The sequence below is a fragment of the Oncorhynchus gorbuscha genome, linkage group LG01, assembly GCF_021184085.1.
Source record: "Oncorhynchus gorbuscha isolate QuinsamMale2020 ecotype Even-year linkage group LG01, OgorEven_v1.0, whole genome shotgun sequence".
Classification (NCBI taxonomy): Eukaryota; Metazoa; Chordata; class Actinopteri; order Salmoniformes; family Salmonidae; genus Oncorhynchus; species Oncorhynchus gorbuscha.
In genome coordinates, this window is record NC_060173.1 from 83,328,787 (window position 1) to 83,344,402 (window position 15,616).

At 42.2% G+C, this 15,616-nt stretch overlaps 1 protein-coding gene across 1 annotated transcript in view; it reads left to right on the forward strand.

The window, feature by feature from the left end:
* The first annotated feature begins 5,312 nt into the window (after positions 1–5,312).
* col5a2a (collagen, type V, alpha 2a) overlaps positions 5,313–15,616 on the forward strand; it is a 60,649-nt gene continuing 50,345 nt past the window's right edge. Inside the window, exon 1 of the mRNA XM_046362739.1 lies at positions 5,313–5,569. Within this exon, the coding sequence (XP_046218695.1) occupies positions 5,479–5,569 (91 nt within the window). The 5' untranslated portion in view covers positions 5,313–5,478. The remainder of the gene's footprint in view (positions 5,570–15,616) is intronic.

Here is a 15,616-nt window from a genome sequence, read left to right on the forward strand (position 1 = left end):
TCTAAATTCCAAGCATCTGCCTCTAACCCTAGGAAGCTCTTTGCCACCTTCTCCTCCCTCCTGAATCCTCCTCCCCTCCCCCCTCCTCCCTCTCTGCAGATGACTTCGTCAACCATTTTGAAAAGAAGGTCGACGACATCCGATCCTCGTTTGCTAAGTCAAACGACACCGCTGGTTCTGCTCACACTGCCCTACCCTGTGCTCTGACCTCTTTCTCCCCTCTCTCTCCAGATGAAATCTCGCGTCTTGTGTCGGCCAGCCGCCCTACAACCTGCCCGCCCGACCCTATCCCCTCCTCTCTTCTCCAGACCATTTCCGGAGACCTTCTCCCTTACCTCACCTTACTCATCAACTCATCCCTGACCGCTGGCTATGTCCCTTCCATCTTCAAGAGAGCGAGAGTTGCACCCCTTCTGAAAAAAACCTACACAGACCAGTATCCCTTCTTTCTTTTCTCTCCAAAACTCTTGAACGTGCCGTCCTTGGCCAGCTCTCCCTCTATCTCTCTCAGAATGACCTTCTTGATCCAAATCAGTCAGGTTTCAAGACTAGTCATTCAACTGAGACTGCTCTTCTCTGTATCACGGAGGCGCTCCGCACTGCTAAAGCTAACTCTCTCTCCTCTGCTCTCATCCTTCTAGACCTATCGGCTGCCTTCAATACTGTGAACCATCAGATCCTCCTCTCCACCCTCTCCGAGTTGGGCATCTCCGGCGCGGCCCACGCTTGGATTGTGTCCTACCTGACAGGTCGCTCCTACCAGGTGGCGTGGCGAGAATCTGTCTCCTCACCACGCGCTCTCACCACTGGTGTCCCCCAGGGCTCTGTTCTAGGCCCTCTCCTATTCTCGCTATACACCAAGTCACTTGGCTCTGTCATAACCTCACATGGTCTCTCCTATCATTGCTATGCAGACGACACACAATTCATCTTCTCCTTTCCCCCTTCTGATGACCAGGTGGCGAATCGCATCTCTGCATGTCTGGCAGACATATCAGTGTGGATGACGGATCACCACCTCAAGCTGAACCTCGGCAAGACGGAGCTGCTCTTCCTCCCGGGGAAGGACTGCCCGTTCCATGATCTCGCCATCACGGTTGACAACTCCATTGTGTCCTCCTCCCAGAGCGCTAAGAACCTTGGCGTGATCCTGGACAACACCCTGTCGTTATCAACTAACATCAAGGCGGTGGCCCGTTCCTGTAGGTTCATGCTCTACAACATCCGCAGAGTACGACCCTGCCTCACACAGGAAGCGGCGCAGGTCCTAATCCAGGCACTTGTCATCTCCCGTCTGGATTACTGTTCAACCTTCCCAAATTCTCTCACGTCACCCCGCTCCTCCGCTCTCTCCACTGGCTTCCAGTTGAAGCTCGCATCCGCTACAAGACCATGGTGCTTGCCTACGGAGCTGTGAGGGGAACGGCACCTCAGTACCTCCAGGCTCTGATCAGGCCCTGCACCCAAACAAGGGCACTGCGTTCATCCACCTCTGGCCTGCTCGCCTCCCTACCACTGAGGAAGTACAGTTCCCGCTCAGCCCAGTCAAAACTGTTCGCTGCTCTGGCCTCCCAATGGTGGAATAAACTCCCTCACGACGCCAGGACAGCGGAGTCAATCACCACCTTCCGGAGACACCTGAAACCCCACCTCTTTAAGGAATACATTACATTTAAGTCATTTAGCAGACGCTCTTATCCAGAGCGACTTACAAATAGGATAGGATAAGTAATCCTTCTCACCCCCCCCCCCTTTAAGATTTTGATGCACTATTGTAAAGTGGCTGTTCCACTGGATGTCATAAGGTGAATGCACCAATTTGTAAGTCGCTCTGGATAAGAGCGTCTGCTAAATGACTTAAATGTAAAAATGTAAATGTACATTTAGTTGAGTTTTCAACTAACGTGATTTCAATAAAAAATGTCACCATGTCATTGTTTTTGGTGAAATAATGACAAAATGCCCGAACGTTGATGACTTTCTGCAAATCCAATCAGTTTGATTCAACATCATCACATTGATTTGTTGTGTTGAAATGACGTGGAAACAATGTTGATTCCACCAGTTATTCCCCAGTGCGAGACAGGTAGGCAGGCAGACATTCAGGCACATACACTTACACAGACATTCATTTAACATCTTTGAACTTTTTCAACAAAAGAGGGCTAAAAAATGATTTACTTTCACCAATCCATTGCCAGACAGCCAGGAACATAGACAAGGAGGGAAGACAAGCCATGACTCAGACTAATGTCTGCTCCCTGTGCAGCTACAATATAGCCTCCCTCTGGCTATCTTCTCTGATGACAGGCCCTATAACAGCTGCCTTTCTCCTCTACTTCCGCCACAGTCCCAGTGGTTCACCACACATCCAGTCCTGATGGCAAGTAAATCACCTGATGCTTTCTGCACCTTGAGAACACAGTCCAATGCTCTTTCCTCTCATTAACTACCCACAACGTAACACACAGCCAGGAGACTGAAGTGTGACTGTGACAGAGGAACTGTTACACATACAGTTGAAGTAGGAAGTTTACATACACTTAGGTTGGAGTCTTTTAAAACTTGTTTTTCAACCACTCCACAAATTTCTTGTTAACAAACTATAGTTTTGGCAAGTCGGTTGGGACATCTACTTTGCGCAGGACACAAGTAATTTGTCCAACAATTGTTTACAGACAGATTATTTCACTTATAATTCACTGCATCACATTTGTAGTGGGTCAGAAATTCACATACAAGTTGACTGTGCCTTTAAACAGCTTGGACAATTCCAGAAAATTATCTCATTGCTTTAGAAGCAACTGATAGGCTAATTAACATAATTTGAGTCAATCGGAGGTGTGCCTGTGGATGTATTTCAAGGCCTACCTTCAAACTCAGTGCCTCTTTGCTTGACATCATGGGAAAATCAAAAGAAATCAGACAAGACCTCAGAAAAAAATGGTAGACCTCCACAAGTCTGGTTCATCCTTGGGAGCAATTTCCAAATGCCTGAAGGTACTACGTTCATCTGTACAAACAATAGTATGCAAGTATAAACACCATGGGACCACGCAACTGTCATACCGCTCAGGAAGGAGACGCATTCTGTCTCCTAGAGATTAACGTACTTTGGTGCGAAAAGTGCAAATCAATCCCAGAACAACAGCAAAGGACCCTGTGAAGACGCTGGAGGAAACAGGCACAAAAGTATCTATATCCACAGTAAAACGAGTCCTATATCGACATAACCTGAAAGGCTGCTCAGCAAGGAAGAAGCCAATGCGCCAAACCACCATAAAAAGCCAGACTATGGTTTGCATCTACACATGGGGACAAAGATCATACTTTTTGGAGAAATGTCCTCTGGTCTGATGAAACAAAAATAGAACTGTGTGGCCATAATGACCATCATTATATTTGGAGGAAAAAGAGGAGGCTTGCAAGCTGAAGAACACCATCCCAACCCTAAAACACGGGGTGGCAGCATCATGTTGTGGGGGTGCTTTGCTGCAGGAGGGACTGGTGCACTTCACAAAATAGATGGCATCATGAGGAGGTAAAATTATGTGGATATATTGAAGCAACATCTCAAAACATCAGTCAGGAAGTTAAAGCTTGGTCGCAAATGGATCTTCCAAATGCACAACGACCCCAAGCATACTTCCAAATTTGTGGCAAAATGGCTTAAGGACAACAAAGTCAAGGATTGGAGTTGCCATCACAAAGCCCTGACCTCATTCCTAAAACATTTGTGGGCAGAACTGAAAAAGAGTGAGCGAGGAAGGAGGCTTACCAAACTGACTCAGTTACAGCAGCTTTGTCAGGAGGAATGGGCCAAAATTCACCCAACTTATTGTGGGAATTTTGTGAAAGGCTACCCTAAACGTTTGATCCAAGTTAAACAATTTAAAGGCAATGCTACTGTAACAGTATAGCTTCCGTCCCTCTCTACCCGGGCTCGAACCAGGGACCCTCTTCACACATCAACAACTGACACCCACAAAGCATCGTTACCCATTGCCCCACAAAAGCTGCGGCCCTTGCAGAGCAAGGTGAACCACTACTTCAAGGTCTCAGAGCAAGTGACGTCACCGATTGAAATGCTATTAGCGCGCACCACCGCTAACTAGCTAGCCATTTCACATCCGTTACACTACCAAATACTCATTGAGTGTATGTAAACTTCTGACCCACTTGGAATGTGATGAAAGAAATGTGATGAAAGAAATTGTATTGAGAACACATACATAGGTAAGACATAACTGTTGAACTTCAGAAAAAAGTATGTCTTGCTAATTCCTGGAAAGGTTACTCCCGGTTTGTCTTGAATCTGACAGGCGAGGCTCTACCAAATGCAAGTGTAATATGCTCCTCTGATTCCAGGCCTGTTCCAGAAATATTTCCTCCCTCCTAATCTCAGCACTCAGAATCAAATAAACTCAGGCTGTCTCAAGAGTCTACTCCCTCCAATCCCTCCCTCTTTGAGGTTTGCAGATCTGAGGGAATCAAATAGGTGAAAGCAATATGGCAGAGGCTTTCCAGAGCAATGAAATGATTCTCTTGCTCCATAAGGTTGTGTGACAAATTGACAAGGCTTCACCTTCCCCTATCGCTTCTGTAATATGCTGAGCCTTCTGAGTTCCATCTTGGATACAGCTGCTCTGCCACCTCCTCTACGTTGATATTATAACCTAACACAGCAGGCGTAGAAAGACTCTTGAGTGGATTTTCTGCTTCGGGCTTTTTCAGGGGAAAATGCAGTATCCCTGAAAACCGGATGTTAGCCGGTTCTGGCGAGTCTGCATCGGCTGCTGTTATTACAAAAGGAGAATCAAACTGTTACTCCTTTCATTTCTGAGGGCCCATCAATCAAAAGTCAAAGGGACCTGCCTAAGAGCATTTAAACAATGTTATTACATGTTTTCTGTTCAGATTTCCTATCACCTTTCGACAATGATAATGCTCCATGAACTCTAGTCTTGTGCTTCTAATAAAACGTTGCCTTTCAGACCCTGCTAAGTTTGGTGCCTTGAAGACAATAAAACAGCACTTTAACAGTCCTGCTTAGCAACCTCTTCAGGGAGGGTGTGGGGAGGGAAGAGCAAAACAGTTTTAAACAAACAAAGCTTTTCTTGTCTGTTTCTTCTCATCTTTGCTCTAATTCTGATCTTGTTGTTTAAGTAACAAGAACGTATCATTCATCATTCAAAAGATGGGTACAAGGGTGTAGTTTTCAGAGCCACAAATGCCTGTGATTGGATGGTTATGAGAGAGGACTGACAAAAGGGGGAGGAAAATTAGGGTTGCCAAGCATTCTTCTCACTTAAAGCTGTAACTACCCAAAAAAGCACTCGTGCAGTCTGGGTTGGGTCTGCCTTGCTCGCTGCTTATTGGAAGTGTTCTCTGGCTACATGGTACAGTGATAACCTGGGCATTTCTCATCCCTTTTTTCCCGCTTTGTGCACAAGTAGAGCCCATGTCTTTGTTGTAGACATGATGAGCTTTGTGCATTCAAGGATTTGCCTTTTTCTGGTTGTCTCTGTGGCTCAGGTTTTGTTTGTGAAATGCCAGGATGGAAACAGTGGTAAGTACATCCTTGCTCATTTATTTTAACAATTAATTGCTGATTGGTGTAGCATTAAGAGTGTGGCTGTTGGTTCCAAGATGAGTTGAACTTAAAACATGATCTTGTTGGATTAGGACTTGATTGTTTTTTTCTGTTGTTGAATTTGAACATTTATCTGTGAATAGCCTCATTTGGTTCAAATTGTTGGATGTTAAGGTAGTTCTGGAGTGTGTTCTGCTAAATACAGATAACAATTAAACAATTAAACATAACGCATAAATAATAATAATAGTGTATTACATTCGTAATGCACTTTTCATTATTCAGTGTTTTTGTTGTTGTTACCAAATAGAAGAAAATAATGTTTATTGAATTGGATCTGTTTTTGCCAAAGTAGATAGCAAGGACATGAAAAATAGAATTTTCACCTTTTTATCTTTTTTTCATGGATAGCAGCTGAAGAAACAGTGGAGGTATGGAACATGTAAGATACATGTCTGTGAAGGATGATTGGCACAGACCTTAGCTGGCAGGACCTCAAAAATGAATTCCAGTTTTGGATGAGAGTAACTATAGTGTGGATTATCTTAAAGCGGGAAATCAGCTCTCAATCATACACTGTACTGTCCTGTATGGACATACAGTATGTCAGTGATTGCCAGTGATGTTACATGTTAATCTAAGGTGCCAGAAGAAAGCCCTGAGAGAGAAAAGAAGTGCCAGAGTACTACATTTATTCCTCATCTCATTTTTTTTCTCTGCATTCTACATCTGCCTAGACTATTTCAACACCATGTGTCTCGGATGGAACATAGCTTGCATTCTAATGCAGAGTCATTGGAGCTCTCTATAGGTAGCCTACAGACTAGCGACCCAGCACTTAAAAACCCAGAGCTGAGTGTTACTGTTGTAGTCACTTTATGTTTTTTCAATGCCATGATGTCATGGAATATTGTTCAGTGTATGATGTCATGAGGGGAAAACCATAAAGCAGACTACTGAAAAGGATCTTTGTGGCCCTTGAGTGGCCCCTGTTTTCAGCTCAGTGAGCTGTCAAAACAATATGTTTGATTTGTAGCTTAAACTCAATTGGAGTTTGTTTTCCAAGTACCCATAGATACTGTATTTGTTAGATTTTTTAAAAAGTAATTCACCCAAAACATGACATCGGCGTAACCTAGATAGGGAGCCCTCTTGTGGTGGAATGAACAGGAACTTTAAAATTCCTGTTTTACATCTGTGCATGTATGAAGTGTAATGATGTTCAACATGTCGGCACATTTTGTGTTGAACTAATTACCGTCATTTCAATGATGTTGCTAAAGAGCCATCTCTTCCATAGTATGTATTACTTTAGCTATTATAGGAATGTATGGCCAACTGTGAAGCCTGACAAGATGGGAAAATAAATCCAAAACTCTTGAAATACGCCATATTTAAGTAGGGCCCCTGACCTAATGCCTCTTCAAAATGGACGACTGGTGATGACTCCTCAGAGGAAAATGATCTTCCTCACATTTTATTCCATTTCAGAGCACTAGTCCCAGAGGGTCTATAGTTTTGCCCTCTGCTCTCGGTGGATGAAAGGGTTTCCATATTTGTCCATATGAAACAAGGCACTGAGAACCTGAACTCATGTTCCCACAGAACATTGACAAATTATGTCAGCCCAGGGAGAAGACCATCAAAAATGTATTCCTGTCAAAGCAGCAGAATGTTGACTCAAATTCTTGCAACTAAGTCAAAAAGGAGTCAACTGCTTTTGAGGGATGTTTTAGTATATGGCTTCATTAAATTACTATGTTAAGTATAGAGAGTTGGTCAGTGTTGAATGGATTACAATCTAAGCTACTTTACATCATTATGAACAGGAAGGCATAGCCATCCAATTTTCCAAGGTGTTTATGAGTCCTTAGAACTTCAGCAACAAATCCCTGTATTTAGAACTTTGTCATTTCAAGAACCCATCAAACTCTGTTTGACACTCTGAGTAAGAACTAGACTACAGATGCAGCATCTTAATTTGGTCATACTCACAGACCAGGGGAGGAGGGCATTAATCAGAGAGGCAACAAAGAGACCAAAGATAACCCTGAATGAGCTACAATGCTCCACAGCGGAGATTGGAGTATCTGTCCATAGGACCACTTTAAGCCATACTCTCCACAGAACTTGGCTTTACAGCAGAGTGGCCAGAAAAAAAGCTGTTGCTTAAAGAAAAAAGTAGGGGAAGACTCCCCAAACATATGGAAGAAGGTACTCTGGTCAGATGAGACTAAAATTGAGCTTTTTGGCCATCAAGGAAAACGCTATGTCTGGTGCAAACACAACACATCTCATCACCCCGAGAACACCCTATCCCCGCCGTGAATCATGGTGGTGGCAGCATCATGCTGTGGGGATGTTTTTCATCGGCAGGGACTAGGAAACTGGTCAGAATTGAAGGAAGGATGGATGGCGCTAAATGCAGGGAAATTCTTGAGGGAAACCTGTTTGTCTTCCACAGATTTTGAGACTGGGACGGAGGTTCACCTTCCAGCAGGACAATGCCCCTAAGCATACTGTTAAAGCAACACTTGAGTGGTTTAAGGGGAACATGTAACTGTCTTGGAATGGCCTAGTCAAAGCCTAGACCTCAATCCAACTGAGAATATGTGGTATGACTTAAAGATTACGGTACACCAGCGGAACCCATCCAACTTGAAGGAGCTGGAGCAGTTTTGCCTTGACGAATGGGCAAAAATCACAGTGGCCAGATGTGTCAGTCTTATAGAGACTTACCCGAAGAGACTTGCAGCTGTAATTGCTGCAAAAGGTGGCTCTATAAAGTATTGACTTTGGGGTGATGAATAGTTATTCATGCTCAAGTTGTCAGTTTTTTATTTATTTCTTGTTTGTTTCACAATAAAAAATTTTGGTGGTAGGCATGTTGTGTAAATCAAATAATACAAATCCCCCCAAAAATCTATTTTAATTCCAGGTTGTAAGGCAACAAAATAGGAAACATGCCAATGGGATGAATACTTTCGCAAGCCACTGTAATTATAATCCACATAACACTTCACATTTCCTGTTTCTGCAGGATTATTTTCCTGCTGTGTGAAACTGACTTTAAATTGAGATCTGTGTATTGCAATGATATAAAGATTTTATGAAAAATAAAGTCTCTAATGTGGTGACAGCAATGAGCTGCTGAATATGTTGAGGTGTTACTGAGGAAACTCTAGACACACCCAATGATTCATTGTGCTCTTTTGCACATGTTAAAGGCTCTTTAAAGGCTCTTTGTCAAAAGTGTGAATGTATTGTATAAAATTCCAAGATTTGTTTTCAGTTTAGTAAGCATATAAGCATATATGATCTATAATATGCAGTGTGACTGGGTTTAATTTAGATGTTATATGGAGAAAATGCCAACTTGAAGATCGGTGTGGTTGAATGTTGATGATAGTGAGTAATTGGAATATAACAGTAATATGTATCTGTTCTGTAAAAAAAGACTGTAACCATGAAGAGGACGGTTGTGGAGGGTATTAAAGTGTTTTTTAAATAAACTGGCTATATTTCTGAGAGGAGGGAGAGACTTGGAAAGAATTTGGGAGAGTTCAAGATGAACCTTTGAAGGCTGAAAACAGGTTTAGAGCAAATGTTTGAAGTCCAAATGTTGAGTTTTACAGTTTTAGATTAATGTCATACTGTATGGGTATGCGCTTGTTGGAAGTTTGCTTGCTGAAGGGTCTCAAACTCTTGATAGTCTTGTGACAAACGAGTGGTGAAAACTTGGCACACACATGCAAACACCATTGTTCCTCTGACAGGTAGATCTTTACTGGCACAATACAAGATGTCCTGTAAGTCTTTTTCTGAGAATATCCTGTGCAAGGATCACTGTCCCAAGTAACCAAAAGTAGCAGTTCGTGCCCAACAGTAGAGCTGTGAGAAGCCATTCAAGAATATGTTAGTGTGTGACCACTCCCCCTCCCAAAGGGCAGCCTGCAAAACATTTGCAAAGATGGCCACTTAACACTGTACGTCAAAGGGACTTCACTTTTTACATTAAACCATTTTAACCCTTGTGGAACCTTCTTTTCATTTATTTATAACTGTCTTTATAGTAGATTTGTTCTTTTTCGTGAACCTTTTGGTATTTATTTAGGACAAATGCCAAAGAGGCTGATAACTTTCTCTCTCTCTCTCTGCGGGTAATTTGCAACAGGCAAACAAAGCTGGTATTCTGAATCAAGAAACCTATACAGTATGAGGTAACTTTGACTCGCAAATCGGTTCCAGGTGTTATTGCCACATGAGTTACAATGCATCAAATGGACGGTTTTCTCAGCAAACACTAAATGTCCAAACTTGAATTCAACCAGGTCCACCAGACACGACACTGATTAGAACCATGTGCTGCATTTTTGCCATATTACTTGATTACATGCATCTTTTATTCCCCGTGTTGGACTAAAATAAATCCAGATTGTACTTTGTGGGTTACATCTCAACCAGAGTGCCAGATATCCTTGTTTTATCAACTGCCTGGCATGATAGCCCATGGCATTGAACCTGGATGACTCAGTGGCACCACAGACTGACGGAGCAGATAGATTTTTAATGCAGCTCGTGCCCAAGAGGCCACTACTTATAAACCAAATGATGGCAGTCAGCAAACGGTGGAGTGGAGGGGGGATGATTTCCAGATGTTAAAACAGTTGCTTTGGCAGTATTTGGAAAGTATTAAAACAAGCAGATTGGCTGAAAGGAAGGAGGCTGGGGAGGAAGTTATAGAGCTGATGTAAGATGTGGTGTGTCAGGGTATGGCTTGGGGCCTAGGTGATGTGGAAATTGTGGATATGTAGGTTCATTGCTTAAGGGCGGGAGCCCCCTCTCCTCTTTCCAGCTCCCAAGCATCCACTGTTTTAAAGTGAGAAAACATCAATTTTGCACATGTTGCGTCAGCTCTGAATGGCACTTCGTTCTCAATCGTCTCTGTGATCCATTCAACAACCTGTCCAGACAAGATGGTCTGTTAGCATCTGCTTCGTTCAAGAACACAAACTGGCTGGCAAATGGTGTGCGTCTGTCGTTTTGAGTTGCCTTTGCAGGTTTTGAATGTTTATACAGCTGGTTGTATTTTGTCAGAGGAGATCAGGAGGGGTGTCTGCCCTCTGGAGTTGATCCACTGGAGGTTGGCAGTCTTAAATATACTGTTCTCTTCCACTAAGCGTGTTCTCTATTTGTCCCCTGGTGACCATTTCAAAGCCTGCGTAATTGGTTTAAATCGTCCAATTTCATGATATGTCATGTCACATTATGGGAGGGTCTGCCATGCAGGTTCAATGCTTCAGACCCAGGTAATGAGATAGCACTACATACCTGGGTTAAAACAGTATTTGTTTAGCTGTGCTTGGTTGAGCTTGCCTGGCATAATGAAACCAATAGTCCCAAAAGTGCCCATTTGGCACTCAGGCAGAAGTCAAATATTTGAGACACTATTTGAACCCAGTTCTGCAGCACAACTAAACATATACTTTCCTGAATTGGTCATTGCAATTATTAAACCTTGTTACTATACATTATACTCGTTAGATACTGATTGTATGATGTCAGAAGTGGTTTCCTATAGGTTCTTGTCTGTACTGTGCCTTCTGTGGGCCACGTGCTGTCCGAAGTTTGAGTACATGTGGCCTGCACAAACCTAAATTCTAGGCTTGATTCTGTGGTTAAGGTCTATGGTTGCTGCCTGCAAAGACTAGTAGGTGGCAATGGTCATGGTGGTCATGTTTAGGTTCCATGCTCTTGTTGTGTAGGAAACTTAATTGACAGCTGACTGGGGTTAGAGGTAGGTTCCTTCCATGTGCACGGTCCTCCTCTCGTGTGTCAACATAGAACCGTTTTAAATCGGTGGAGGCTGCTGAGGGGAGGAAAGCTCATAATAATGGCTTGAACGGTGCGAATGGAATGGCATCAGACACATTGAAAACATGTTTGCTACCATTCCACTTATTCCACTCTAGGCATTACCACGAGCCCGTCTTCCCCAATGAAGTTACCACCAACCTCCTCTGTTTTAAACATATCACACATATGGAAACCACATTTGACTCCATTCGATTAATTCCATTCCAGTCATTACAATGAGCCCATCCTCCTATAGCTCCTCCCACCAGCCTCTGCAGAGCACTTACCCAGAAGAACATCTCGTGGCTCAGTCAGGTACATGACACAGTATATGCCTAATGAATAAAGGAATGGAAGTCGAATGGAAGTCAGACAGACTGATATGTGTTAGCTCCCTTTCAACTCAGCTTGTCCCCCCATGTTTGCTCAATATTTGGGTATTCATTTTATTGGCCTTAACAACTCCATTCAACTATTTAAATCAGGTGCCAGTTGCTCGTCTGTTTTCTTGCCTATGTAGGGCATGATCTAATTTTTTCACAGGTAAAAGTTCACAGGTGAAAGTTTACTGGCTCAAGTGAAAAGGGTTCCAATGTTGTCAGTTAGCATGGCAAATATATGACCCTTCCATGAGTAGTTTAAATTCTTCAATTACCTGAATGATTTTCACTGAGGCACTATTATGTTGGCTAATTTGCTAATGTGGACATCAAATGTAAACTCTGTTTGCATGACTTTGAGACCCAAAGAGCTATATAGACAACATAATTAGGGTCGGGACGATACCAGTATAGCATTTAATTTTGTGGCAGCAAAACATGAAGAGGATTTAACTAAATTTAGGAAAACAGCCCTAATGTTGGAAACAAACATCATTATTTTGTCATCCAGGGTCACATGTATTTATTTCCCAAGCTATAGTGCACAACATTTTACATATAGCAGGTTTTTAAAGGACCAAAGAGTAAGGTCTGCTTCGTGTTTTCATTTTTGCAATGGCAAAACATATTGTGATGCAGATTGCATGATTCTAGAGTTCCTGGTCAAATACCAGAACAGATATGCCAAATGGATGTTTCAGGTGATTTGGAACACATATGTTCAGAGAATTTCTTGGCATTGAGTCAAGCCAAGGATTCCAACTGTTCTGTGTCTACTGTACTACTTCTGACTGCTAAGGTTCTGGTAGGTTGTCTGTCTGTTGTTAGGTGCCATAATGGTCCAACAGCAAGTGCAGAATACTTTACTTCTCTTCCAGTTCCATGTATGACCGTTTCTGTAATGTCCCTCGCAATTACACTCATATGGTAGGAAAAGCAGATCCATTTTAGACTCAGCACAGAGTTAAGTACTGAGTGCTGTGACATGTAGATTATATCAGATGTGGTGAACAATGGGATTTTAGATCCATTTCTGGCTCTCATTACTATACAATGGAACTGTTAGTTGATTAACTCTTACTGAATGACACTACTTCATACATATAATCATGAATGTACAAATGTACGATCTTAATTTGATCACTTGTTGCTGAGATATAGGTCAAATTAAGATCCTACATCTGTAATGATGCACGCATGCACATATGCACATGCACAAACACACACACACACTCATGCAAGGCATGAGAGTGTCACGCCTTGGTCACAGTGTTTTGTGTTTCGTTATATATTTGGTCTGGCCAGGGTGTGACATGGGTTTATTTTGTGGTATTTCGTATTGGGGTTTTATAGTTATTGGGATTGCGGCTGAGTAGGGGTGTTGCATAGGCTTGGCTGCCTGAGGCGGTTCTCAATCAGAGTCACGTGATTATCGTTGTCTCTGATTGGGAACCGTATTTAGGTAGCCTGGGTTTCACTTTGTATTTCGTGGGTGATTGTTCCTGTCTCTGTGTAGTGTTCACCAGATAGGCTGTAATAGGTTTCACGTTCTGTTTGTTGTTTTTGTATTTATTAGTTATTTCATGTATCGTTCCGTTTTTCTTCATTAAAGACATGAGTAACCACCACGCTGCATTTCGGTCTGACTCTCTTTCAACAAACGAAGAACGCCGTTTCAGAGAGATCATTCTTTGGGGAGATGGTGTATCAGATATACATATGTATCAGTTCTCTAAAGACTCAATAATAAGGGAATTTATTAAAACTACACAGCAATTTAAATGAAATAAACAGGATTCAACACCAGGAGTGTTAAAGGCGCTACAGGTAGAATGTCTCACCCATGTGGAAGCTAGGGGAATTGCAACAACACTACAGCTAAATATAAACAACTCTCCCCCGGCCCCCCCCATCCCATTTCCCAGCAATACGGAGGAAAGGTTCGTGCTATCCGACATCCCAACATTCCATCTAGCATGGACCATGGTGGAGATTACTTTCAGTTTCGTCCACCAACTTCAAACAGCATTAAAAAATTATATATTTGTTGTTGACAGTGGTGGGAAAAGTATCACATTTTCATACTTCAACAAAAGTAAAGATACCTTTAATAGAAAATTACTCAAGTAAAAGTGAAAGTCACCCAGTAAAATACTACTTGAGTAAAAGTCTAAAAGTAGTTGGTTTTAAATATACTTAAGTATCAAATGTAAATGTAATTTCTGAAGTACACTTAAGTATCAAAAGTAAAGTATATATAATTTCAAATTCCTTTTATTAAGCAAACCAGGCAGCACGATTTTCTTGTTTTTAAATTGACAGATAGTCAGGGGCACACTCCAACACTTAGACATAATTTACAAGTTAAGCATTTGTGTTAGTGAGTCCGCCAGAACAGATGCAGTAGGGGTGATCCGATGTGCGAATTTAACCAGTTTCCTGCCCTGCTAAGCATTCAAAATGTAAAGAGTACTGTTGGGTGTCAGGGAAAATGTATGGAGTAGAAAGTACATCATTTTCGTTGGGAATGTCGTGGAATAAAAGTAAAAGTTGTACAAAATATAAAAAGTAAAGTATAGATACCACACAAGAAAACGACTTAAGTAGTACTTTAAAGTATTTTTACTTAAGTACTTTAAACCACTGGTTATTGACAATTCAATATTAGTCCTATATTGACACTTTTCCTGTTTGATGGTCGTCGGAGGGCATTGCGGGATTTCTTATAAGCTTCTGGGTTAGAGTCCGCTCCTTGAAAGCGGCAGCTCTAGCCTTTAGCTCAGTGGTAATGCCTGTAATACATGGTTTCTGGTTGGCATATGTACGTACGGTCACTGTACGGACGACGTCATCGATGCACTTATTGATGAAGCCAATGACGGATGTGGTGTGCTCCTCATTGCTTCGGGAAGAATATTCCAGTCTGTACTTGCAAAACAGTCCTGTAGCTTAGCACCTGCTTCATCTGACCACTTTTTTATTGACCAACTCACTGGTGCTTCCTGCTTTAATTTTTGCTTGTCAGGAGGAATCAGGAGGATAGAATTATGGTCAGAGCTTTGTACACATCTCTATGTGTGAAGTAAAGTGGTGTAGAGTTTTTTTTCTCTCTGGTTGCACATTTAACATGCTGATAGAAATTTGGTAAAACAGATTTAAGTTTTCCCTGCATTAAAGTCCCCGGCCACTAGGAGCGCTGCCTCTGGATGAGCATTTTCCTTTATGCTTATGGCGGAAGATAGCACATTGAGTGTGGTTTTAGTGCCAGCATCGGTCTGTGATGGTAAGTAGACAGCTATGAAAAATACAGATGAAAACTCTCCACATTGGTTGCTCAACTAAAGGTTTTGCGAGTATGCTGCGGTACTTAGAGGTAATTTGTGGTTTTACTATGGTACCCTGCGTCACCACTTCAAGATAGCGCACGGGGGAGTTAGAGCACTGATTATGCTTTTGGGGCCTACTGTGTCTCTAACTGACAATGTATGGGTGACATAAACCTAAATAGAAACTGATAATTGTGCACAACTTTAGTATTATGTAGCTCACACCCGACCAGTCATGTTGTACACTGCCTGAGTGTTGCAACGGTCTAAGAGACTGCATAGCAGTGTAAGCTGTGTTGCTCCAGATGCTAGTTCAATACCTGTGCTTTCCTCGACTGGGAGACCCATGAGATAACTGTAGGTTTTTGGTTTCCCTCCCTCTAAATACAGAAATAAATCATTCTAAGTAGTAATCTGGCTTTATGTATTTACAAATTTAGTAACAATGTCTCACCCCATAT